Source organism: Carcharodon carcharias, chromosome 27, assembly GCF_017639515.1.
Source record: "Carcharodon carcharias isolate sCarCar2 chromosome 27, sCarCar2.pri, whole genome shotgun sequence".
Lineage (NCBI taxonomy): Eukaryota > Metazoa > Chordata > Chondrichthyes > Lamniformes > Lamnidae > Carcharodon > Carcharodon carcharias.
This window is the reverse complement of record NC_054493.1, coordinates 3,743,227-3,769,291: the sequence shown is the minus strand read 5'-3', so window position 1 is coordinate 3,769,291 and position 26,065 is coordinate 3,743,227. Positions and strand designations below refer to the sequence as shown.

At 49.9% G+C, this 26,065-nt stretch overlaps 1 protein-coding gene across 1 annotated transcript in view; it reads right to left on the bottom strand.

The window, feature by feature from the left end:
* Nucleotides 1–6,773: 6,773 nt before the first annotated feature.
* Nucleotides 6,774–26,065, bottom strand: part of tgm1l1 (transglutaminase 1 like 1) — a 151,892-nt gene continuing 132,600 nt past the window's right edge. Inside the window, exons 9-14 of the mRNA XM_041175398.1 lie at nucleotides 25,617–25,705; nucleotides 23,744–23,897; nucleotides 20,275–20,559; nucleotides 18,125–18,285; nucleotides 17,034–17,170; nucleotides 6,774–6,998 (exon numbers count right to left, since the gene is read on the bottom strand). Coding sequence (XP_041031332.1) covers nucleotides 6,854–6,998; nucleotides 17,034–17,170; nucleotides 18,125–18,285; nucleotides 20,275–20,559; nucleotides 23,744–23,897; nucleotides 25,617–25,705 — 971 coding nt within the window. The 3' untranslated portion in view covers nucleotides 6,774–6,853. The remainder of the gene's footprint in view (nucleotides 6,999–17,033; nucleotides 17,171–18,124; nucleotides 18,286–20,274; nucleotides 20,560–23,743; nucleotides 23,898–25,616; nucleotides 25,706–26,065) is intronic.

The window sequence follows — 26,065 nt, the reverse complement described above, 5'->3', positions numbered from 1 at the left end:
TTGATGGGGACGGTGTAGAGGGAGATTTACTCTGTATCTAACCGCGTGCTGTACCTGTCCTGGGAGTGTTTGATGGGGACAATGTAGCGGGTAAACAATCTGAATGAATCACAAACAAGGGATAGGTGAAAGTTTGAAGACTATTTTATGACAGAATAATGCTCATGTCTCCCTTTTTAACATAATTTTACAGACTCAACAAATGCAACAATTGAAGACGAGAGAAGATAATTCACCAATGCTCTTCAGCGGAGGGTATTCTGCCCTTCTTACCCGGTCTGGCCTACATGTGACTCCAGACCCACAGCGATGTGGTTGACTCTTGAATGCCTTTGAGCAAGGGGGCAATTAGGGATGGGCGATAAATGCTGCCTTAGCCAATGACACCCACGTCCCATGAATGAATAAAAAATATATATATATGTATAGATACTTGGGAATAAACATTGGATTATGCTAAATATGCAGCACAGTTTCTCATCGAGTGCATTCGAGAGGTGAGATGAGGCTCAGAGAGTGAGAGTTTGTGTGTTCGATTGCAGCACCCAGTGCCGAAGGGAGCCAAAATGCCCTCCGGCTGATGCTAACAGGCCTGAGGGGGGGGCCGAACGGGCCTTCTCCTGTTGCTAACAGGCCCGAGGGTCCTGAATGGGCCTTCTCCTGTTGCTAACATGCCCCTTGGTCCTGAATGGGCCTTCTCCTGTTGCTAACATGCCCCTTGGTCCTGAATGGGCCTTCTCCTGTTGCTAACAGGCCCGAGGAGGCCGAACAGGGACAGTGTAGAGGGAACTTTACTCTGTATCTCACCCCGTGATGTACCTGTCCTGGGAGTGTTTGATGGGGACAGTGTAGAGGGATCTTTACTCTGTATCTAACCCCGTGCTGTTCTTGTCCTGGGAGTGTTTGATGGGGACAGTGTAGCGGGTAAACAATCTGAATGAATCACAAACAAGGGATAGGTGAAAGTTTGAAGACTATTTTATGACAGAATAATGCTCATGCCTCACTTTTTAACATAATTTTACAGACTCAACAAATGCAACAATTGAAGACGAGAGAAGATAATTCACCAATGCTCTTCAGCGGAGGGTCATCTGCCCTTCTTACCCGGTCTGGCCTACATGTGTCTCCAGACCCACAGCGATGTGGTTGACTCTTGAATGCCTTTGAGCAAGGGGGCAATTAGGGATGGGCGATAAATGCTGCCTTAGCCAATGACACCCACGTCCCATGAATAAATAAAAAATATATATATATGTATAGATACTTGGGAATAAACATTGGATTATGCTAAATATGCAGCACAGTTTCTCATCGAGTGCATTCGAGAGGTGAGATGAGGCTCAGAGAGTGAGAGTTTGTGTGTTCGATTGCAGCACACAGTGCCGTAGGGAGCCAAAATGCCCTCCGGCTGATGCTAACAGGCCTGAGGGGGGGGCCGAACACGCCTTCTCCTGTTGCTAACAGGCCCAAGGGTCCTGAATGGGCCTTCTCCTGTTGCTAACATGCCCCTTGGTCCTGAATGGGCCTTCTCCTGTTGCTAACATGCCCCTTGGTCCTGAATGGGCCTTCTCCTGTTGCTAACATGCCCCTTGGTCCTGAATGGGCCTTCTCCTGTTGCTAACAGGCCCGAGGAGGCCGAACAGGGACAGTGTAGAGGGAGCTTTACTCTGTATCTAACCCCGTGCTGTACCTGTCCTGGGAGTGTTTGATGGGGACAGTGTAGAGGGAGCTTTACTCTGTATCTAACCCCGTGCTGTTCTTGTCCTGGGAGTGTTTGATGGGGACAATGTAGCGGGTAAACAATCTGAATGAATCATAAACAAGGGATAGGTGAAAGTTTGAAGATTATTTTATGACAGAATAATGCTCATGCCTCCCTTTTTAACATAATTTTACAGACTCAACAAATGCAACAATTGAAGACGAGAGAAGATAATTCACCAATGCTCTTCAGCGGAGGGTAATCTGCCCTTCTTACCCGGTCTGGCCTACATGTGTCTCCAGACCCACAGCGATGTGGTTGACTCTTGAATGCCTTTGAGCAAGGGGGCAATTAGGGATGGGCGATAAATGCTGCCTTAGCCAATGACACCCACGTCCCATGAATGAATAAAAAATATATATATATGTATAGATACTTGGGAATAAACATTGGATTATGCTAAATATGCAGCACAGTTTCTCATCGAGTGCATTCGAGAGGTGAGATGAGGCTCAGAGAGTGAGAGTTTGTGTGTTCGATTGCAGCACCCAGTGCCGAAGGGAGCCAAAATGCCCTCCGGCTGATGCTAACAGGCCTGAGGGGGGGGCCGAACACGCCTTCTCTTGTTGCTAACAGGCCCGAGGGTCCTGAATGGGCCTTCTCCTGTTGCTAACATGCCCCTTGGTCCTGAATGGGCCTTCTCCTGTTGCTAACATGCCCCTTGGTCCTGAATGGGCCTTCTCCTGTTGCTAACAGGCCCGAGGAGGCCGAACAGGGACAGTGTAGAGGGAACTTTACTCTGTATCTAACCACGTGCTGTACCTGTCCTGGGAGTGTTTGATGGGGACGGTGTAGAGGGATCTTTACTCTGTCCCTAACCCCGTGCTGTACCTGTCCTGGGAGTGTTTGATGGGGACAGTGTAGAGGGAGCTTTACTCTGTATCTAACCCCATGGTGTACCTTTCCTGGGACTGTTTGATGGGGACAGTGTAGAGGGATCGTTACTCTGCCTCTAACCCCGTGCTGTTCTTGTCCTGGGAGTGTTTGATGGGGACAATGTAGCGGGTAAACAATCTGAATGAATCATAAACAAGGGATAGGTGAAAGTTTGAAGACTATTTTATGACAGAATAATGCTCATGCCTCCCTTTTTAACATAATTTTACAGACTCAACAAATGCAACAATTGAAGACGAGAGGAGATACTTCACCAATGCTCTTCAGCGGAGGGTAATCTGCCCTTCTTACCCGGTCTGGCCTACATGTGTCTCCAGACCCACAGCGATGTGGTTGACTCTTGAATGCCTTTGAGCAAGGGGGCAATTAGGGATGGGCAATAAATGCTGCCTTAGCCAATGACGCCCACGTCCCATGAATGAATAAAAAATATATATATATGTATAGATACTTAGGAATAAACATTGGATTATGCTAAATATGCAGCACAGTTTCTCATCGAGTGCATTCGAGAGGTGAGATGAGGCTCAGAGAGTGAGAGTTTGTGTGTTCGATTGCAGCACACAGTGCCGAAGGGAGCCAAAATGCCCTCCGGCTGATGCTAACAGGCCTGAGGGGGGGGCCGAACGGGCCTTCTCCTGTTGCTAACAGGCCCGAGGGGCCTGAATGGGCCTTCTCCTGTTGCTAACATGCCCCTTGGTCCTGAATGGGCCTTCTCCTGTTGCTAACAGGCCCCTTGGTCCTGAATGGGCCTTCTCCTGTTGCTAACAGGCCCGAGGAGGCCGAACAGGGACAGTGTAGAGGGAGCTTTACTCTGTATCTATCCACGTGCTGTACCTGTCCTGGGAGTGTTTGATGGGGACGGTGTAGAGGGAGCTTTACTCTGTATCTAACCCCGTGCTGTACCTGTCCTGGGAGTGTTTGATGGGGACAATGTAGCGGGTAAACAATCTGAATGAATCATAAACAAGGGATAGGTGAAAGTTTGAAGACTATTTTATGACAGAATAATGCTCATGCCTCCCTTTTAAACATAATTTTACAGACTCAACAAATGCAACAATTGAAGACGAGAGAAGATAATTCACCAATGCTCTTCAGCGGAGGGTAATCTGCCCTTCTTACCCGGTCTGGCCTACATGTGACTCCAGACCCACAGCGATGTGGTTGACTCTTGAATGCCTTTGAGCAAGGGGGCAATTAGGGATGGGCAATAAATGCTGGCTTAGCCAATGACAACCACGTCCCATGAATGAATAAAAAATATATATATATGTATAGATACTTGGGAATAAACATTGGATTATGCTAAATATGCAGCACAGTTTCTCATCGAGTGCATTCGAGAGGTGAGATGAGGCTCAGAGAGTGAGAGTTTGTGTGTTCGATTGCAGCACCCAGTGCCGAAGGGAGCCAAAATGCCCTCCGGCTGATGCTAACAGGCCTGAGGGGGGGGCCGAACGGGTCTTCTCCTGTTGCTAACAGGCCCGAGGGTCCTGAATGGGCCTTCTCCTGTTGCTAACATGCCCCTTGGTCCTGAATGGGCCTTCTCCTGTTGCTAACATGCCCCTTGGTCCTGAATGGGCCTTCTCCTGTTGCTAACAGGCCCGAGGAGGCCGAACAGGGACAGTGTAGAGGGAGCTTTACTCTGTATCTAACCCCGTGCTGTACCTGTCCTGGGAGTGTTTGATGGGGACAGTGTAGAGGGAGCTTTACTCTGTATCTAACCCCGTGCTGTACCTGTCCTGGGAGTGTTTGATGGGGACAGTGTAGCGGGTAAACAATCTGAATGAATCACAAACAAGGGATAGGTGAAAGTTTGAAGACTATTTTATGGCAGAATAATGCTCATGCCTCCCTTTTTAACATAATTTTACAGACTCAACAAATGCAACAATTGAAGACGAGAGAAGATAATTCACCAATGCTCTTCAGCGGAAGGTAATCTGCCCTTCTTACCCGGTCTGGCCTACATGTGACTCCAGACCCACAGCGATGTGGTTGACTCTTGAATGCCTTTGAGCAAGGGGGCAATTAGGGATGGGCGATAAATGCTGCCTTAGCCAATGACAACCACGTCCCATGAATGAATAAAAAAAATATATATATATGTATAGATACTTAGGAATAAATATTGGATTATGCTAAATATGCAGCACAGGTTTTCATCGAGTACATTCGAGAGGTGAGATGAGGCTCAGAGAGTGAGAGTTTGTGTTTTCGATTGCAGCACACAGTGCCGAAGGGAGCCAAAATGCCCTCCGGCTAATGCTAACAAGCCCGAGGAGTCTGAACGGGCCTTCTCCTGTTGCTAACAGGCCCGAGGAGGCCTGAATGGGCCTTCTCCTGTTGCTAACAGGCCTGAGGGGCCTGAATGGGCCTTCTCCTGTTGCTAACAGGCCTGGGGGGGGGCCTGAATGGGCCTTCTCCTGTTGCTAACAGGCCCGAGGAGGCCTGAATGGGCCTTCTCCTGTTGCTAACAGGCCTGAGGGGCCTGAATGGGCCTTCTCCTGTTGCTAACAGGCCCAAGGAGGCCTGAATGGGCCTTCTCCTGTTGCTAACAGGCCTGAGGGGCCTGAATGGGCCTTCTTCTGTTGCTAACAGGCCCAAGGGGCATGAATGGGCCTTCTCCTGTTGTTAACAGGCCCGAGGAGGCCTGACTGGTCCTTCCCCTGTTGCTAACAGGCCCAAGGGGCCTGAATGGTCCTTCCCCTGTTGCTAACAGGCCCAAGGAGGCCTGAATGGGCCTCCTCCTGTTGCTAACAGGCCCAAGGAGGCCTGAATGGGCCTTCTCCCGTGACTAATGGACCCTAGGGGTTAAATGGGCCTCCTCCAGGATACTACAGGCCCAAGGGAAGTCCTGCTCCAAGAAGTGGCTTGGCAACGACCTGGGGATTGAGATAGCTGCTGTTTTAAGTGGTATAAGGTCACCCAAAGAGCCGTCACAGGGGCATAAGCCCGAGACTGGGCGGTCAATCCTTAGATTTCTGAACCGGGAGGGAGGGGGGTAACTGAGGAGGAGGTGGAGGAGGAGGGGCCGGCAGTGAGTGGCGACGGGGGGCATTAAAAAAAACAATCTCCCCTCGAACGGTCCCCCCTTGAACCTCTCCACCCACCACCCCTCCCCCACACCTTCCTCACCCTCAAATACTGAGTGGTTTTTATAAAACACGTCCTTCAGGCCTCATGGTCTCATTCTTTGCCCCCTCCCCACACTGCCCCGGGGGTATCGGGGGGAGGGAGGGTGAAGGGGGTTGGAGGGGAGGGAGGGAGGGTTCGGGGGTGGGGATGTGGAGGGTTTGGGGTTGGAGGGGAGGGTTCTGGGGTGGAGGGGAGGGAGGGAGGGTTCGGGGGTGGGGATGTGGAGGGTTTGGGGGTGGAGGGGAGGGTTCTGGGGTGGAGGGGAGTGAGGGAGGGTTCGGGGGTGGGGATGTGGAGGGTTTGGGGGTGGAGGGGAGGGTTCTGGGGTGGAGGGGAGTGAGGGAGGGTTCGGGGGTGGGGATGTGGAGGGTTTGGGGGTGGAGGGGAGGGTTCTGGGGTGGAGGGGAGTGAGGGAGGGTTCGGGGGTGGGTATGTGGAGGGTTTGGGGTGGAGGGGAGGGTTCGGGAGTGGAGCTGTGGAGGGCTCGGGAGGGAGGGAGGGAGGGTCCAGGAGGGAGGGAGGGTTCGGGGGTGATGGTGTGGAGTGTTTGGGCGTGGAAGGGAGGGTTCGGGGGTGGAGGTGTGGAGGGTTCGGGAGGGAGGGAGGGTTCAGGTAGGGGGTGTGGAGGGTTTGGGGGTGGAGGGGAAGGTTCGAGTGTATGGGGGGGTGGAGAGGTTGGAGAGGTTGGAGGTTCCGGGAGGGAGGGTTCGGGAGTGGAGGGGGCTGGAGGGGAGGGAGGGAGGGAGGGAGGTTTTGGGGGTGGGGGTGTGGAGGGTTTGGGGGTGGAGGGGAAGGTTCGGGGGTTGGGGGGTGGAGAGGTTGGAGGGTCCAGGAGGGAGGGAGGGAGGGTTCGGGGGTGGGGAGGGGAGGTTTCTGGGGTCGGGGATGGAGGGGTAGGAGGGTGGGGGCGGGGATGGAGGGTTGGAGAGGGGAGGGAGGGGAGGGTTCTGGGGGCGGGGGTGGAGGGGTGGGGGCGTTGGGGAGGGTAGGGAGTGAGGGTTCGGGTTGGGGGAGTTGCAGTGGGAGGGGGGGGTGCTGTTGTTAATGGGTTCAGCTCTCCTGCACCAAGACCTCGGCCACTCCATGGACCTGGGTGAGCTGCTGACAATCCAGGCTGGCGATCAGTTTCCTGCAGCCAGGCTTGAGGGGTACCAGGGTCTCCGTGACTGTGATACTGGCATGACGGGGTACATCCCTGTAAAACAAGGCAGGGGGAGAGAGAGAGAGATGGTGATACTGGCATGGTGGGTACATCCCTGTAAAACAAGGCAGGGGGAGAGAGAGAGAGAGATGGTGATACTGGCATGGTGGGGTACATCCCTGTAAAACAAGGTGGGGGAGAGAGAGAGAGAGAGAGAGCTAGTGATACTGGCATGGTGGGGTACATCCCTGTAAAACAAGGCAGGGGGAGAGAGAGAGAGATGGTGATACTGGCATGGTGGGGTACATCCCTATAAAACAAGGCAGGGGGAGAGAGAGAGAGAGAGATGGTGATACTGGCATGGTGGGGTACATCCCTGTAAAACAAGGCAGGGAGAGAGAGAGAGAGATGGTGATACTGGCATGGTGGGGTACATCCCTGTAAAACAAGGCAGGGGGAGAGAGATGGTGATAACTGGCATGGTGGGGTACATCCCTGTAAAACAAGGCAGGGGGAGAGAGAGAGAGAGAGAGATGGTGATACTGGCATGGTGGGGTACATCCCTGTAAAACAAGGCCCGAGGAAGAGAGAGAGCAGAGAATGCCAGTGAGAGAGAGAGAGTGAGAGAGAGAAAGATCGAGAGAGAGTAAGAGAGAGATAGATAGTGAAACTGGCATGGTGGGGCACATCCCTGTAAAACAAGGCCGGGGGGAGAGAGAGCAGAGAACGTCAGTGAGAGAGAGTGAGTGAGAGAGAGAGAGAGAGAGAGACAGAGAAAGAGAGAGAGAGAGACAGTGAGAGAGAGATAGTGAGAGAGAGAGATTGAGAGAGAGAGAGAGACTGAGAGTGAGAGAGAGATTGAGAGAGAGAGAGATTGAGAGTGAGAGAGAGGGAGATTGAGAGAGATTGAGAGAGAGTTAGGGAGAGAGAGATTGTGAGAGAGTTTGAGAGAGAGAGAGATTGAGAGAGAGATTGAGAGAGAGAGATTGAGAGAGAGATTGAGAGCGAGAGATTGAGAGCGAGAGATTGAGAGCGAGAGAGAGAGATTGAGAGAGAGATTGAGAGAGATTGAGAGACAGAGAGAGATTGAGAGAGAGAGAGACAGAGTGAGATTGAGAGAGAGATAGAGTGAGATTGAGAGAGAAAGATTGAGAGAGAGAGAGATTGAGAGAGAGAGATTGAAAGAGATTGAAAGAGATTGAAAGAGATTGAAAGAGATTGAAAGAGATTGAAAGAGATTGAGAAAGAGATTGAGAGATTCAGAGAGAGATTGAGAGAGATTCAGAGATTGAGAGAGAGAGAGATTGAGAGAGTGAGATTGAGAAAAAGAGAGATTGAGAGAGTGAAATTGAGATAGAGATTAAGAGAGAGAGATTGAGAGAGTTAGATTGAGAGAGAGATTGAGAGATAGAGATTGAGAGATAGAGATTGAGAGATAGAGATTGAGAGAGAGAGAGATTGAGAGAGAGAGAGAGATTGAGTGAGAGATTGAGAGAGTGAGATTGAGAGATGGAGATTGAGAGAGAGAGATTGAGAGAGTGAGATTGAGAGAGAGATTGAGAGAAAGAGATTGAGAGAGAGAGATTGAAAGATAGCGATTGAGAGATAGAGATAGAGAGAGAGAGATTGAGAGATAGTGATTGAGAGAGATAGAGATTGAGAGAGAGAGATTGAGAGAGTGAGATTGAGAGATAGAGATTGAGTGAGAGAGAGATTGAGTGAGAGAGAGATTGAGAGATAAAGATTGAGAGAGATAGAGATTGAGACAGTGAGATTGAGAGAGTGAAATTGATAGAGTGAGATTGAGAGATTGAGATTGAGAGAGAGAGAGATTGAGAGAGAGATTGAGAGTGAGTGAGATTGAGAGTGAGCGAGATTGAGAGTGAGAGAGAGATATTGAGAGAGTGAGATTGAGAGAGTGAGATTGAGAGAGTGAGATTGAGAGAGTGAGATTGAGAGAGTGAGATTGAGAGAGAGATTGAGAGTTGGCGATTGAGAGAGATAGAGATGGAGAGAGAGAGATTGAAAGAGTGAGATTGAGAGAGAGATTGAGAGACAGATTGAGAGAGAGAGAGATTGAGAGATAGCGATTGAGAGATAGAGATTGAGAGAGATAGAGATTGAGAGAGTGAGATTGAGAGATTGAGAGACAGAGATTGAGAGAGAGAGAGAGATTGAGAGATAGCGATTGAGAGATAGAGATTGAGAGAGATAGCGATTGAGAGAGATAGAGATTGAGAGAGATAGAGATTGAGAGAGATAGAGATTGAGAGAGAGAGATTGAGAGAGAGAGATTGAGAGAGAGAGATTGAGAGAGAGAGATTGAAAGATAGAGATTGAGAGAGTGAGATTGAGAGAGAGAGAGAGATTGAGAGTGAGAGAGATTGAGAGTGAGAGAGATTGAGTGATAGATTGAGAGAGTGAGATTGAGAGAGTGAGATTGATAGAGATTGAGAGAGATAGAAATTGACAGAGAGAGATTGAGAGAGTGAGATTGAGAGAGAGCGATTGAGAGATAGAGATTGAGAGAGAGAAATTAAGAGAGAGCAATTGAGAGAGAGAAATTGAGAGAGAGAGATTGAGAGAGAGAGATTGAGAGTGAGAGAGAGAGAGATTGAGTGAGAGATTGAGAGAGAGAGATTGAGAGTGAGATTGAGAGAGAGACTGAGAGTTGGCGATTGAGAGAGATAGAGATTGAGAGAGATGGAGATTGAGAGAGAGAGATTGAGAGAGAGAGATTGAGAGAGTGAGATTGAGAGATAGAGATTGAGAGAGTGAGATTGAGAGATAGAGATTGAGAGAGTGAGATTGAGAGAGTGAGATTGAGAGAGTGAGATTGAGAGAGTGAGATTGAGAGACAGAGATTGAGAGAGAGAGAGATTGAGAGAGAGAGAGATTGAGAGAGAGAGAGATTGAGAGATAGCGATTGAGAGATAGAGATTGAGAGAGAGAGATTGAGAGATAGCGATTGAGAGATAAAGATTGAGAGAGAGAGATTGAGAAATAGCGATTGAGAGAGATAGAGATTGAGAGAGATAGAGATTGAGAGATTGAGATTGAGAGATAGAGATTGAGAGTTAGAGATTGAGAGAGTGAGATTGAGAGAGAGAGATTGAGAGAGTGAGATTGAGAGAGTGAGATTGAGAGAGTGAGATTGAGAGAGAGATTGAGAGACAGAGATTGAGAGAGAGAGAGATTGAGAGATAGCGATTGAGAGAGAGAGATTGAAAGATAGCGATTGAGAGATAGAGATTGAGAGAGAGAGATTGAGAGATAGCGATTGAGAGAGATAGAGATTGAGAGAGTGAGATTGAGAGATTGAGAGATAGAGATTGAGAGAGTGAGATTGAGAGAGAGAGATTGAGAGAGAGAGAGATTGAGAGAGAGAGATTGAGAGTGAGAGGGAGAGATTGAGTGAGAGATTGAGAGAGTGAGATTGAGAGAGATAGAGATTGAGAGATAGAGATTGAGAGATAGAGATTGAGAGATAGAGATTGAGAGATAGAGATTGAGAGATAGAGATTGAGAGATAGAGATTGAGAGATAGAGATTTAGAGATAGATTTTGAGAGAGAGAGATTGAGAGAGAGAGATTGAGAGAGAGAGATTGAGAGAGTGAGATTGAGGGAGAGAGATTGAGAGTGAGATTGAGAGAGAGATTGAGAGACAGAGTTTGAGATTGAGAGATAGCGATTGAGAGATAGAGATTGAGAGAGAGAGAGATTGAGAGATAGCGATTGAGAGAGATAGAGATTGAGAGAGATAGAGATTGAGAGACAGAGATTAAGAGAGTGAGATTGTGAGATGGAGCGAGAGAGATTGAGAGAGAGAGAGATTGAGAGAGAGATTGAGAGAGTGAGATTGAGAGAGTGAGATTGAGAGAGTGAGATTGGGAGAAAGAGATTGAGAGAAAGAGATTGAGAGATAGAGGTTGAGAGAGAGAAATTGAGAGAGAGAAATTGAGAGAGAGAGATTGAGAGAGAGAGAGAGATTGAGAGTGAGAGAGATTGAGAGTGAGAGAGAGAGATTGAGTGAGAGATTGAGAGAGTGAGATTGAGAGAGTGAGATTGAGAGAGATTGAGAGATTGAGAGAGAGAGAGATTGAGAGTGAGAGAGATTGAGAGTGAGAGAGATTGAGAGAGATTGAGTGAGAGATTGAGAGAGATCGAGAGATTGAGAGAGAGAGAGATTGAGAGTGAGAGAGATTGAGAGTGAGAGAGATTGAGAGAGATTGAGTGAGAGATTGAGAGAGATCGAGAGAGTGAGATTGAGAGAGTGAGATTGAGAAAGTGAGATTGAGAGAAAGAGATTGAGAGATAGAGATTGAGAGATATAGATTGAGAGAGATAGAGATTGAGAGAGAGGTTGAGAGGGTGAGATTGAGAGAGTGAGATTGAGAGAGTGAGATTGAGAGAGTGAGATTGAGAGAGTGAGATTGAGAGAGAGAGATTGAGGGATAGAGATTGAGAGAGAGAGAGATTGAGAGATAGAGATTGAGATAGAGATTGAGAGAGGGATTGAGAGAGATAGAGATTGAGAGAGAGATTGAGAAAGTGAGATTGAGAGAGTGAGATTGAGAGAGAGATTGAGAGAAAGAGATTGAGAGATAGAGATTGAGAGATAGATTGAGAGATAGCGATTGAGAGAGATAGAGATTGAGAGATAGAGATTGAGAGAGAGAGATTTAGAGAGTGAGATTGAGAGAGTGAGATTGAGAGATAGAGAGATTGAGAGATAGAGGGATTGAGAGAGAGAGAGATTGAGAGTGAGAGAGAGATTGAGTGAGAGATTGAGAGAGTGAGAATGAGAGAGTGAGATTGAGAGATTGAGATTGAGAGAGTGAGATTGAGAGAGTGAGATTGAGAGAGAGATTGAGAGAAAGAGATTGAGAGAGAGAGGGACTGAGAGAGAGAGAGATTGAGAGTGGGAGAGAGAGATTGAGTGAGAGATTGAGAGAGAGAAATTGAGTGAGAGATTGAGAGTTGGTGATTGAGAGAGATAGAGATTGAGAGAGAGAGATTGAGAGAGAGACTGAGAGACAGAGATTGAGAGAGAGAGAGATTGAGAGATAGCGATTGAGAGAGATAGAGATTGAGAGAGTTAGAGATTGAGAGAGTGAGATTGAGAGAGTTAGATTGAGAGAGAGAGATTGAGAGAGAGAGATTGAGAGATAGAGATTGAGAGAGTGAGATTGAGAGATAGAGATTGAGAGAGTGAGAGAGAGAGATTGAGTGTGAGAGAGATTGAGGATGAGAGAGAGAGATTGAGTGAGAGATTGAGAGAGTGAGATTGAGAGAGTGAGATTGAGAGAGAGATTGAGAGAGAGAGAGAGATTGAGAGATAGCGATTGAGAGATAGAGATTGAGGGAGAGAGAGATTGAGAGATAGTGATTGAGAGAGATAGAGATTGAGAGAGATAGAGATTGAGAGAGATAGAGATTGAGAGAGAGAGATTGAGAGAGAGATTGAGAGATTGAGATTGAGAGAGTGAGAGATTGAGAGAGAGAGAGAGAGAGATTGAGAGTGGGAGAGAGAGATTGAGAGAGTGAGATTGAGAGAGTGAGATTGAGAGAGTGAGATTGTGAGAGAGATTGAGAGTTGGTGATTGAGAGAGATAGAGATTGAGAGAGATGGAGATTGAGAGAGAGAGAGATTGAGAGAGTTAGAGATTGAGAGAGTGAGATTGAGAGAGTTAGATTGAGAGAGAGAGATTGAGAGAGAGAGATTGAGAGAGTGAAATTGAGAGAGTAAGAGAGAGAGATTGAGAGAGTGAGATTGAGAGAGTGAGATTGAGAGAGAGATAGAGAGAGAGAGAGATTGAGAGATAGCGATTGAGAGATAGCGATTGAGAGATAGCGATTGAGAGATAGAGATTGAGGGAGAGAGAGATTGAGAGATAAAGATTGAGAGAGAAAGAGATTGAGAGAGTGAGATTGAGAGAGTGAGATTGAGAGATAGAGATTGAGAGATAGAGATTGAGAGAGAGATTGAGAGAGAGATTGAGAGAGAGATTGAGAGAGAGAGATTGAGAGTGAGAGAGATTGAGAGTGAGAGAGAGAGATTGAGAGAGTGAGATTGAGAGAGTGAGATTGAGAGAGATTGAGAGATTGAGAGAGAGAGAGATTGAGAGTGAGAGAGATTGAGAGTGAGAGAGATTGAGAGAGATTGAGTGAGAGATTGAGAGAGATCGAGAGATTGAGAGAGAGAGAGATTGAGAGTGAGAGAGATTGAGAGTGAGAGAGATTGAGAGAGATTGAGTGAGAGATTGAGAGAGATCGAGAGAGTGAGATTGAGAGAGTGAGATTGAGAAAGTGAGATTGAGAGAAAGAGATTGAGAGATAGAGATTGAGAGATATAGATTGAGAGAGATAGAGATTGAGAGAGAGGTTGAGAGGGTGAGATTGAGAGAGTGAGATTGAGAGAGTGAGATTGAGAGAGTGAGATTGAGAGAGTGAGATTGAGAGAGAGAGATTGAGGGATAGAGATTGAGAGAGAGAGAGATTGAGAGATAGAGATTGAGATAGAGATTGAGAGAGGGATTGAGAGAGATAGAGATTGAGAGAGAGATTGAGAAAGTGAGATTGAGAGAGTGAGATTGAGAGAGAGATTGAGAGAAAGAGATTGAGAGATAGAGATTGAGAGATAGATTGAGAGATAGCGATTGAGAGAGATAGAGATTGAGAGATAGAGATTGAGAGAGAGAGATTTAGAGAGTGAGATTGAGAGAGTGAGATTGAGAGATAGAGAGATTGAGAGATAGAGGGATTGAGAGAGAGAGAGATTGAGAGTGAGAGAGAGATTGAGTGAGAGATTGAGAGAGTGAGAATGAGAGAGTGAGATTGAGAGATTGAGATTGAGAGAGTGAGATTGAGAGAGTGAGATTGAGAGAGAGATTGAGAGAAAGAGATTGAGAGAGAGAGGGACTGAGAGAGAGAGAGATTGAGAGTGGGAGAGAGAGATTGAGTGAGAGATTGAGAGAGAGAAATTGAGTGAGAGATTGAGAGTTGGTGATTGAGAGAGATAGAGATTGAGAGAGAGAGATTGAGAGAGAGACTGAGAGACAGAGATTGAGAGAGAGAGAGATTGAGAGATAGCGATTGAGAGAGATAGAGATTGAGAGAGTTAGAGATTGAGAGAGTGAGATTGAGAGAGTTAGATTGAGAGAGAGAGATTGAGAGAGAGAGATTGAGAGATAGAGATTGAGAGAGTGAGATTGAGAGATAGAGATTGAGAGAGTGAGAGAGAGAGATTGAGTGTGAGAGAGATTGAGGATGAGAGAGAGAGATTGAGTGAGAGATTGAGAGAGTGAGATTGAGAGAGTGAGATTGAGAGAGAGATTGAGAGAGAGAGAGATTGAGAGATAGCGATTGAGAGATAGAGATTGAGGGAGAGAGAGATTGAGAGATAAAGATTGAGAGAGATAGAGATTGAGAGAGATAGAGATTGAGAGAGATAGAGATTGAGAGAGTGAGATTGAGAGAGAGATTGAGAGAAAGAGATTGAGAGAGAGAGAGATTGAGAGAGAGAGAGAGAGAGATTGAGAGTGGGAGAGAGAGATTGAGTGAGAGATTGAGAGAGTGAGATTGAGAGAGTGAGATTGTGAGAGAGATTGAGAGTTGGTGATTGAGAGAGATAGAGATTGAGAGAGATGGAGATTGAGAGAGAGAGAGATTGAGAGAGTTAGAGATTGAGAGAGTGAGATTGAGAGAGTTAGATTGAGAGAGAGAGATTGAGAGAGAGAGATTGAGAGAGTGAAATTGAGAGAGTAAGAGAGAGAGATTGAGAGAGTGAGATTGAGAGAGTGAGATTGAGAGAGAGATTGAGAGAGAGAGAGATTGAGAGATAGCGATTGAGAGATAGCGATTGAGAGATAGCGATTGAGAGATAGAGATTGAGGGAGAGAGAGATTGAGAGATAAAGATTGAGAGAGAAAGAGATTGAGAGAGTGAGATTGAGAGAGTGAGATTGAGAGATAGAGATTGAGAGATAGAGATTGAGAGAGAGATTGAGAGAGAGATTGAGAGAGAGATTGAGAGAGAGAGATTGAGAGTGAGAGAGATTGAGAGTGAGAGAGAGAGATTGAGAGAGTGAGATTGAGAGAGTGAGAGTGAGAGAGTGAGATTGAGAGAGTGAGATTGAGAGAGTGAGATTGAGAGAGAGATTGAGAGTTGGCGATTGAGAGAGATAGAGATTGAGAGAGATAGAGATTGAGAGAGTGAGATTGAGAGTGAGATTGAGAGTGAGATTGAGAGAGTGAGATTGAGAGAGTGAGATTGAGAGAGTGAGATTGAGAGTTGGCGATTGAGAGAGATAGAGATTGAGAGAGATAGAGATTGAGAGAGATAGAGATTGAGAGAGTAAGTTTGAGAGAGTGAGATTGAGAGATTGAGAGACAGAGATTGAGAGACAGAGATTGAGAGATAGCGATTGAGAGATAGAGATTGAGAGAGAGAGAGATTGAGAGATAGCGATTGAGCGAGATAGAGATTGAGAGAGAGAGAGATTGAAAGATAGCGATTGAGAGAGATAGAGATTGAGAGAGATAGAGATTGAGAGAGAGAGATTGAGAGAGTGAGATTGAGAGAGTGAGATTGAGAGAGTGAGATTGAGTGTGAGATTGAGAGATAGAGATTGAGAGAGTGAGATGGAGAGAGAGAGAGATTGAGAGAGAGAGAGATTGAGAGATTGTGAGTGAGAGAGATTGAGAGTGAGAGAGAGAGATTGAGAGAGAGATTGAGAGAGAGATTGAGAGACAGAGATTGAGAGAGAGAGAGATTGAGAGATATCGATTGAGAGATAGAGATTGAGAGAGAGAGATTGAGAGATAGCGATTGAGAGATATAGAGATTGAGAGAGATAGAGATTGAGAGAGAGAGATTGAGAGAATGAGATTGAGAGAGTGAGATTGAGAGTGAGATTGAGAGAGAGAGAGATTGAGAGAGGGAGAGATTGAGAGTGAGAGAGAGAGATTGAGTGAGAGATTGAGAGAGTGAGATTGAGAGAGTGAGATTGAGAGAGTGAGATTGAGAGAGTGAGATTGAGAGAGTGAGATTGAGAGAAAGAGATTGAGAGAGAGAAATTGAGAGAGAGAGATTGGGAGAGAGAGAGAGCTTGAGAGAGAGAGAGATTGAGATTGAGAGAGAGAAATTGAGTGAGAGATTGAGCGAGATTGAGAGAGTGAGATTGAGAGAGTGAGATTGAGAGATAGAGACTGAGGGAGAGAGAGATTGAGAGAGAGAGATTGAGATTGAGAGAGAGATTGAGAGTGAGAGAGAGATTGAGAGATAGAGATTGAGAGAGAGATTGAGAGAGTGAGACTGAGAGAGAGAGAGAGAGATTGAGAGATTGAGAGATTGAGCGAGATTGAGAGAGAGAGAGAGAGAGAGATTGGGCTAGAGAGAGATTGAGAGAGAGAGAGGGGCACACAAGTGTATAGGGAACATACCCATCCCAGCCCCTTCCTCAGATCATCCCAGCTCAACAGAACCTCGCAGATCACCCCCTTGATGTTCGATGGGCATCACGATCACTGAATCCCCCACTATCAACATCCTGGGGGCTTCCCATTGACCAGAAACTGAACTGGGGGACCAGCCATATAAATACTGTGGCTACAAGAGCAGGTCAGAGGCTGGGAATCCTGCGGAGAGTAACTCACCTCCTGACTGCCCCCCCATAGCCTGTCCACCATCTACAAGGCACAAGTCAGGAGTGGGATGGGACACTCTCCACTTGCCTGGATGAGTTGCAGCTCCCACAACACTCGAGAAGCTCGACACCGTCCAGGACAAAGCAGCCACCCCCACCCCCCAGCTCGATCGGCACCCCATCCACAAACATTCACTCCCTCCACCCACCGACGCACAGTAGCAGCAGCGTGTGTACCATCTACAAGATGCACTGCAGCAACTCGCCCGAGTGTCTGATCTCAGCAGACGGTGCGGCGCTCCCACCGACTCCCTCCCCAGCCCCTCTCACACTGCTCTCTCCCATCTCCCCACCACCGCCCCCCACTCTCCCCAGGCCCCTCCCACTACCGCAACCTCCCCCACCTCCCTTCCCCCCCCCACCACCTCCCCCAAACACTCACCCAATGTTAACTTTCCCTGGATTCTGGAGCCCAGGTCCCTCAATCCGCAGGGTGACATTCTTCAGGGACTTAGGGAGCGGGTTCGTCAATGCAATTTCCACCTTCATCGGTTTGCCCACCTGGGCATCTCCCAGAGGCTAGAGAGAGAGAGAGGGTGAAGTAGAGAGAGAGAGAGAGAGAGGGCGATGTAGAGAGAGGGAGAGAGAGAGAGAGGGCGATGTAGAGAGAGAGAGGGCGATGTAGAGAGAGAGAGAGAGAGAGCAGGGTAGAGAGAAAGAGTGGGGTAGAGAGAGCGAGAGAGAGAGCAGCGTAGAGAGAGAGAGAGAGAGCAGGGTAAAGAGAGAGAGAGACAGAGAGAGGGAGATGGAGCAAGAGACAGAGAGAGAGAGTGGTGTAGAGAGAGACAGAGAGAGAGCGGTGTAGAGAGAGAGAGAGCGAGGTAGAGAAAGAGAGATATAGAGTGGGGTAGAGAGAGAGAGAGGGGTAGAGAGAGAGAGAGCGGGGTAAAGAGAGAGAGAGAGACAGAGAGGGAGATGGAGAGAGAGAGAGAGAGAGCGGTGTAGAGAGAGACAGAGAGAGAGAGCGGTGTAGAGAGAGAGCGGGGTAAAGAGAGAGAGAGCGGGGTAAAGAGAGAGAGAGGGGGTAGAGAGAGAGAGAGCGGGGTAGAGATAGAGAGGGGTAGATAGAGAGAGAGACAGAGAGAGACAGGGAGAGACAAGGAGAGACAGAGAGAGAGGGAGATGGAGAGAGAGGGAGAGAAAGACAGAGAGAGGGAGAGAGCAGGGTAGAGGGAGAAAGAGACAGGGAAAGACAGAGAGAGAGACAGATAGAGAGAGAGACAGAGAGAGAGAGAGAGATCCAGAGAGAGATAAAGAGAGACAGAGAGAGAGAGACAGACAGAGAGAGAGAGAGACAGAGAGAGAGAGACAGAGAGAGAGAGATAGAGAAAGAGAGAGAGAGAGAACAGTTATTAGCATCAAACAAATCCATCATCATTGTTCTCCTTCCCATGTCCCAGTCCAGCAGACGCAGTCACCCTGAATGAGTTTGAGAACAGTCCCACGATGAGGAGGACAGTGGGGATTACTCACCGTGATCATCAGGTCCGGAGTCCGGAGTCGGAAAGTGTGCTGGTTGACAATGGCTTGTCCGGTCTCCTTAACCCGGCCAGTGACAGTGAACATCATAGCTGCCTGGTCTACCAGGAACTCCAGATAGTCTTCATTATGGAACACCAGCTTCACTTCCTTCTCTGTGTGAGAGAGAGAGAGAGTGAGAGATTGTGTGAGAGAAAGAGAGAGGGAGAGAGACAGAGAGAGAGAGTGAGAGAGAGAGAGTGAGTGAGAGAGAGAGAGAGAGAGGGGTAGAGAAAGAGAGAGAGTGGGGTAGAGAAAGAGAAAGAGTGGGGTAGAGAAAGAGAAAGAGTGGGGTAGAGAGAGACAGAGAGAGTGGGGTAGACAGAGAGAGACAGGGAGAGAGGGAGATGGAGAGAGAGGGAGAGAGACAGAGAGAGTGAGAGAGAGTGAGAGAGTGTGTGAGAGAAAGACAGAGAGTGAGAGGGGGTGAGACAGAGAGAGGAGACAGAGAGAGAGAGAGTGACAGAGAGAGTGTGTGAGAGAAAGAGCGGTAGAGGGACAGAGAGAGAGTGAGAGAGTGAGAGATTGAGAGAGAGAGGGGGTGAGACAGAGAGAGAGTGAGAGAGTGAGAGGGGTGAGACAGAGAAAGAGAGTGAGAGAGTGAGAGAGAGAGAGAGAGAGAGTGAGAGGGGTGAGACAGAGAGAGAGAGAGGGGGTGAGACAGAGAGAGAGTGAGAGAGTGAGAGGGGTGAAACAGAGAGAGAGAGTGACAGAGAGAGTGTGAGAGAAAGAGAGAGGGGGTGAGACAGACAGAGAGAGAGAGAGAGGGGGTGAGACAGAGAGAGAGAGAGTGAGAGAGTGAGAGAGTGAGAGGGGTAAGACAGAGAGAGAGTGACAGAGACAGTGTGTGAGAGAAAGAGAGGGGGTGAGACAGAGACAGAGAGAGAGAATGAGAGAGTGAGAGAGAGTGAGAGTGAAAGAAAGAGAGAGAGAGTGTGAGAGAGAGAGAGACAGAGAGAGAGAGAGAGACAGAGGGAGAAAGAGAAAGAGAGAGAATGAGACAGTGAGAGTGTGAGGGAGAGAGCGTGAGAGAGACACAGAGTGTGAGAGACAGTGTGAATGAGTGTGTGTGTGAGAGAGAGTATGAGAGTGAGTGAAAGTAAGTGAGTGTGAGAGAGGGAGAGAGAATGACAGTGAGTAAGAGAGAGAGAGAGAATGTGAGGGAGAGAGAGAGAAAAAAATGTGTGAGAGAGAGTGAGAGTGAGAGAGAGTGAAAGAGAGAGAGTAGGTGTGTGAGAGAGAGAGAATGTGAGAGAGAGAGAAACAGTGTGAGAGATAGGGACTGAGAGAGTGAGTGAGTGAGAGAGTGAGAGAGAGAGGATGACAGTGAGTAAGAGAGACTGTGAGGGAGAGAGAGTGTGTGTGAGAGAGAGTGAGATTGAGAGAGAGCGAAAGAGAGAGAGTGAGAGAGTGAGTGAAAGTGACTGAGTGTGAGAGGGAGAGAGAATAACAGTGAGTGAGAGAAAGAGAGAGAGAGGGGCAGAGAGACTGTGAGGGAAAGAGAGCATGTCTGAGAGAGAGTGAAAGTGTGAGAGAGAGTGCGTGAGAGAGAGAGACAGAGTGTGAGAGACAGAAGGACAGTGTGAGTGAGTGTGTGTGTGTGTGTGAGAGAGAGAGAGAGTGTGAGAGACAGAAGGACAGTGTGAGTGAGTGTGTATGAGAGAGAGAGAGTGTGAGAGAATCAGAGAGGGAGAGAGAATCAGGGAGGGAGAAAGTGTGAGGGAATGAATATGAGAGGCAGAGAGAGAGAGAATGCGAGAGAAAGGGAGGAAGTGAGAGAGAAAGAGAGAGAGAGAGGACTATGTCCAAAGTCCGAACCCTGACCACCACCTCCCCTCCCCCCACCACCCCCCCCGACCCCGCTTAACCCGGAGAGAGCAAGGGTCAGGGCCACATTTGGACCAGACCAGAATCTCTGGACCTTGACCCCTGGCCCTTGACCCCCACTGACCACCCCGCCCCCCCCCCCCCCAACAACCACCCCCAGGGTGAAAGGTCAGAGTTGAAGACTAACCTTACCCCGCGGCCCCCCCCCACCACCCACTCACCAACACACAGCACCCCCCACCCCCCCCGTCCCCCACCCCGCCACCCAACCAACCTACTTTCATGTGGCTCCAGAAGGACATCACGCTTATCCTTCTTAAGGGACCCCTTGGCGACGCCGGTGTAGTACATGACGATGGCCTGGACGAAGAGGGTGAGGGAGCGGCACTCGGAGCCGGTGTTGGCCACGCCCACCGTCACAGTGAAGTCGCTGCCCATGATGATCCCGTCGTCAGTGTGCACCGTCACCTCGACATCGCTTGCGGTGTACTGGTCGGCGTAGGTGTCCGGCCGGCTGCCGTGACGACAGGCAGTCTCCACGGCGATACGCTCCTCGTCCGTCCCTGTATTTGGGGGGGGGTGGTGGGGAGGCAAGGGGGCGGACAACGCAGCTCGGTTAAGCACGGTTGATAAGAGTCGAGCTCCTCCCTCTTTGCGCCCACCGGGACAAACGCCTGGAGCGCCGGATTTCAGAACTCTCACAACAATTTACACCACAGTGGGGGAGAGAGAGAGAGAGAGAGAAAAGGGTGCCGGTCGGTCAGTCAGTGACCCGGCCGCACGATTGACCAACGATTGGTGGGCCGTACCAAACAGCACGTTCCTTCGCATGCCCGTAATAGGGCCCCGCTCTGGGGCTGGGGGGGGGGGGTGCGGCTGGGGACCGGACAGCACTTACTGAACAGCCCCGAGTGTGCAGACGGCCGTTGGCCAATTTAAGTGGACCAGTCCGGCTCGGTAATGTGGCTCACTTACCCTCGCTGGGAGCGACTTTTTTTAACCCAGAGGGTGGTGGAGGGTCTGGATTGCGCTGCCTGGGAGGGTGGTGGAGGGTGGGTTAGCCTCACACCCTTTAAAAAAGCCCCTGGATGAGCGCTCGGCACCTCCTAACGTTCGAGGCTGCGGGGGCCAAGCGCTGGTCAATGGGGGTTAGGGAGGTAGGTCAGGGGTTTCTCACGGTGTCGGGTGCACAGACTCGATGGGCCGAAGGGTCTCTTCTACAGTGTGATTCTGTGATACTCTGTCCAGCACCCCCCGCCTCTTGATTTTGAACGTCTCAATCAAGTCTCGTCTCAGCCATCACCTCTCCAAGAAGAACAGTCCCAACCTCTCTGACCTAACCACATAGCTGAAGTGACTCATCCCTGGAAAGGTTCTTGTAAACCTCTCCTGCCCTCTCTCTCCAATGCGTCCACACATCCTTCCTATAGTGTGGCGGCCAGAACTGTACACAATACTCCAGCTGAGGTCTAACCAGTGTCGCATATAAATTCAGCATAACCTCCCAGCTCTTGTACTCCATGCCCCTATTAATGGAGCCCAGGATACTATCTATCTGCTTTATTCACTGCTCTCCCCACCTCTCCTGCCACCTTCAACAATCTACGCTCAAGTACACCCAGGTCCCTCTGCTCCTGCTCCCCCTTTCAAATTTGCGCCCCTTATTTTCTGTTGTCTGTCCGTGTCCTACCTACCAAAATCCAACACCTCACACTACCACGCACTGAACTTCATCTGCCACCTCTCTGCTCACCCCATCAACTTGCCCACGTCCCCTGCAAGTTCCTCACTGTCCTCCTCGCAGTTCACAACACTCCCGAGTTTCGGATCGTCCGCAAGCTTTCTAATTGTCCCCCGCGCGTCAAGATCTAGACCGTTAATACATCGCCCCCCACCCCCCTTGATGTTCAACGGCATTACCATCGCTGAATCCCGCCCCCGCCCCCCCCCCACCGACTATCAACATCCTGGGGGTTACCATTGACCAGAAACTGAACTGGGGGACCAGCCATATAAATACTGTGGCTACAAGAGCAGGTCAGAGGCTGGGAATCCTGCGGAGAGTCACTCACCTCCTGACTCCCCCCCCATAGCCTGTCCACCATCTACAAGGCACAAGTCAGGAGTGGGATGGGACACTCCCCACTTGCCTGGATGAGTTGCAGCTCCCACAACACTCGAGAAGCTCGACACCGTCCAGGACAAAGCAGCTCCCACTCGATCGGCCCCCCCATCCACAAACATTCACTCCCTCCACCCACCGACGCACAGTAGCAGCAGCGTGTGTACCATCTACAAGATGCACTGCAGCAACTCACCAAGGCTCCTTCGACAGTGCCGCCCAAACCCACGACCGCTACCATCTAGAAGGACAAGGGCAGCAGACACATGGGGAACACCCACCACCTGGAAGTTGCCCCTCCGAACCCCTCACCATCCCGACATGGAAATATATCGGCCGTTCCTTCACTGTCGCTGGGTCAAAATCCTGGAACTCCCTCCCTAACAGCGCTGTGGGTGTACCTACACCACAGGGGACAAAATCCTGGAACTCCCTCCCTAACAGCGCCGTGGGTGTACCTACAACACAGGGACAAAATCCTGGAACTCCCTCCCTAACGGCACCGTGGGTGTACCTACACCACAGGGGACAAAATCCTGGAACTCCCTCCCTAACGGCACCGTGGGTGTACCTACACCACAGGGGACAAAATCCTGGAACTCCCTCCCTAACAGCACTGTGGGTGTACCTACACCACAGGGGACAAAATCCTGGAACTCCCTAACAGCGCTGTGGGTGTACCTACACCACAGGGGACAAAATCCTGGAACTCCCTCCCTAACAGCGCTGTGGGTGTACCTACACCACAGGGGACAAAATCCTGGAACTCCCTCCCTAACAGCACTGTGGGTGTACCTACACCACAGGGGACAAAATCCTGGAACTCCCTCCCTAACAGCACTGTGGGTGTACCCACACCACAGGGACAAAATCCTGGAACTCCCTCCCTAACAGCGCCGTGGGTGTACCTACACCACAGGGGACAAAATCCTGGAACTCCCTCCCTAACAGCGCCGTGGGTGTACCTACACCACAGGGACAAAATCCTGCAACTCCCTCCCTAACAGCGCTGTGGGTGTACCTACACCACAGGGGACAATATCCTGGAACTCCCTCCCTAACAGCGCCCTGGGTGTACCTACACCACAGGGACAAAATCCTGCAACTCCCTCCCTAACAGCGCTGTGGGTGTACCTACACCGCAGGGACAAAATCCTGGAACTCCCTCCCTAACAGCACGGTGGGTGTACCTACACCACAGGGACAAAATCCTGGAACTCCCTCCTTAACAGCACGGTGGGTGTACCTACACCACAGGGGACTGCAGCGGTTCAAGAAGGGCAGCTCACCCACCACCTTCTCAAGGGGCAATTAGGGACGGGCAATAAATGCTGGGCCCGGCCAGTGACACCCGCATCCCATGAATGAAAAGAAAATCATGGAGATGGGGGGGTGGGGGAAGGATACAAAAGAAGCGCACAGCAAGATCCCACGGGTGGTTGCAGAGGTATCCACCCGCTCAACGGGTCTGACGCATGGGCAATAACGGAGAGGCAGTCTGCACCCCCAACTACCTCCCCCCACCCCCTTACCCCTCCACTGCCCTTATCTCCCCCCCTTCCCCCACTTCCCCTTTGACCTCCGCATCACCCCACAGTCCACCCCACAGTCGTACGACCTGTTACCTTCAGTGTACTTGTAGGATTCGGTTATATCGTCCCGCTCGTCAGAGCCCACGGCCTTGGTGCTCATCTGGTGGCCGACCGCTTTCTTCAGCACCAGCACTTTCTGGAACGTTCCATCCGTCTGCCTCTGCCAGAAGACTTTGTCACTGTTCACCTGTGGAGGTGGGGGGGGGGGGAGGGGAACAGGAGGAGGCGAGGAGATGTTAAACCAAGGGCTGCGCTTTCAGATACCCAATGGTCAACGGGAACCAAAGGGGGAAAAAAAAACAACTCTCCTCTCGTGCGGTATAAATTGTTGTGAGAGTTTGAAATTCGGCAGGCAGGAAGATGGTTGTGGTTGTTGGGGGTCAATCATCTCAGCTCCAGGACATCACTGCAGGAGTTCCTCAGGGTTAGTGTCCTCGGCCCAACCATCTTCAGCTGCTTCACCAATGACCTTCCCTCCATTGTAACGTCAGGAGTGGAGATGTTCGCTGACGGTTGCACAAAGTTCAGCACCATTCACAACTCCTCAGATACTGAAGCAGTGTCCAAACGCGGCAAGACCTGGACAATTTCCAGGCTCGGGAGCTGACCAGTGGCCAATAACATTCACCCCCACACAAGTGTCAGGCAATGACCATCTCCAACAAGAGAGAATCCAACCATCGCCCCCTTGATGTTCAATGGGCATCACCCTCACTGAATCCCCCCCCACTATCAACATCCTGGGGGTTACCATTGACCAGAAACTGAACTGGGGACCAGCCATATTAATACTGTGGCTACAAGAGCAGGTCAGAGGCTGGGAATCCTGCGGAGAGTAACTCACCTCCTGACTCCCCCTCCAAAGCCTGTCCACCATCTACAAGGCACAAGTCAGGAGTGGGATGGGACGCTCCCCACTTGCCTGGATGAGTTGCAGCTCCCACAACACTCGAGAAGCTCGACACGATCCAGGACAAAGCAGCCCCCCCTCCGCTCGATTGGCACCCCATCCACAAACATTCACTCCCTCCACCCACCGACGCACAGTAGCAGCAGCGTGTGTACCATCTACAAGATGCACTGCAGCAACTCACCAAGGCTCCTTCGACAGCGCCGCCCAAACCCACGACCACTACCATCTAGAAGGACAAGGGCAGCAGACACATGGGGAACACCCACCACCTGGAAGTTCCCCTCCGAGCCCCTCACCATCCCGACTTGGAAATATATTGGCTGTTCCTTCACTGTCGCTGGGTTAAAATCCTGGAACTCCCTCCCTAACAGCGCTGTGGGTGTACCTACACCACAGGGACAAAATCCTGGAACTCCCTCTCTAACAGCGCTGTGGGTGTACCTACACCACACAGGGGACAAAATCCTGGAACTCCCTCCCTAACAGCGCTGTGGGTGTACCTACACCACAGGGACAAAATCCTGGAACTCCCTCCCTAACAGCGCTGTGGGTGTACCTACACCACAGGGGACAAAATCCTGGAACTCCCTCCCTAACAGCGCTGTGGGTGTACCTACACCACAGGGGACAAAATCCTGGAACTCCCTCCCTAACTGCGCTGTGGGTGTACCTACACCACAGGGGACAAAATCCTGGAACTCCCTCCCTAACAGCGCTGTGGGTGTACCTACACCACAGGGACAAAATCCTGGAACTCCCTCCCTAACAGCGCCATGGGTGTACCTACACTACAGGGAACAAAATCCTGGAACTCCCTCCCTAACAGCACCGTGGGTGTACCTACACAACTGGGACTGCAGCGGTTCAAGAAGGCAGCTCACCCACCACCTTCTCAAGGGGCAATTAGGGACAGGTCATAAATGCTGGGCCCGGCCAGTGCACCCACATCCCATGAATGAAAATATAAATAAAACCCCATCGAGAGGGTCTTACCTCAGCAAAGATGAAAGGGGCATCGTATTTGAGGTAGACCATTCCATTCCGGATTGCCTCCACAGAAGCAGGTCCACAGCAATACTGACCTGGCAAGAAAGCGGAGGGGAGGGTGAAGGAGGCATGTGGGACACATTCAGATTCAAAGCAACCGCGTACAGTTCTGGTCTCCGTCAGAGGGTCAGTACTGAGGGAGAGCCGCACTGTCGGAGGGTCAGTGCTGAGGGAGAGCCGCACTGTCGGAGGGTCAGTGCTGAGGGAGAGCCGCACTGTCGGAGGGTCAGTGCTGAGGGAGAGCCGCACTGTCGGAGGGTCAGTGCTGAGGGAGTGCCGCACTGTCGGAGGGTCAGTGCTGAGGGAGAGCCGCACTGTCGGAGGGTCAGTGCTGAGGGAGAGCTGCACTGTCGGAGGGTCAGTGCTGAGGGAGTGCCGCACTGTCGGAGGGTCAG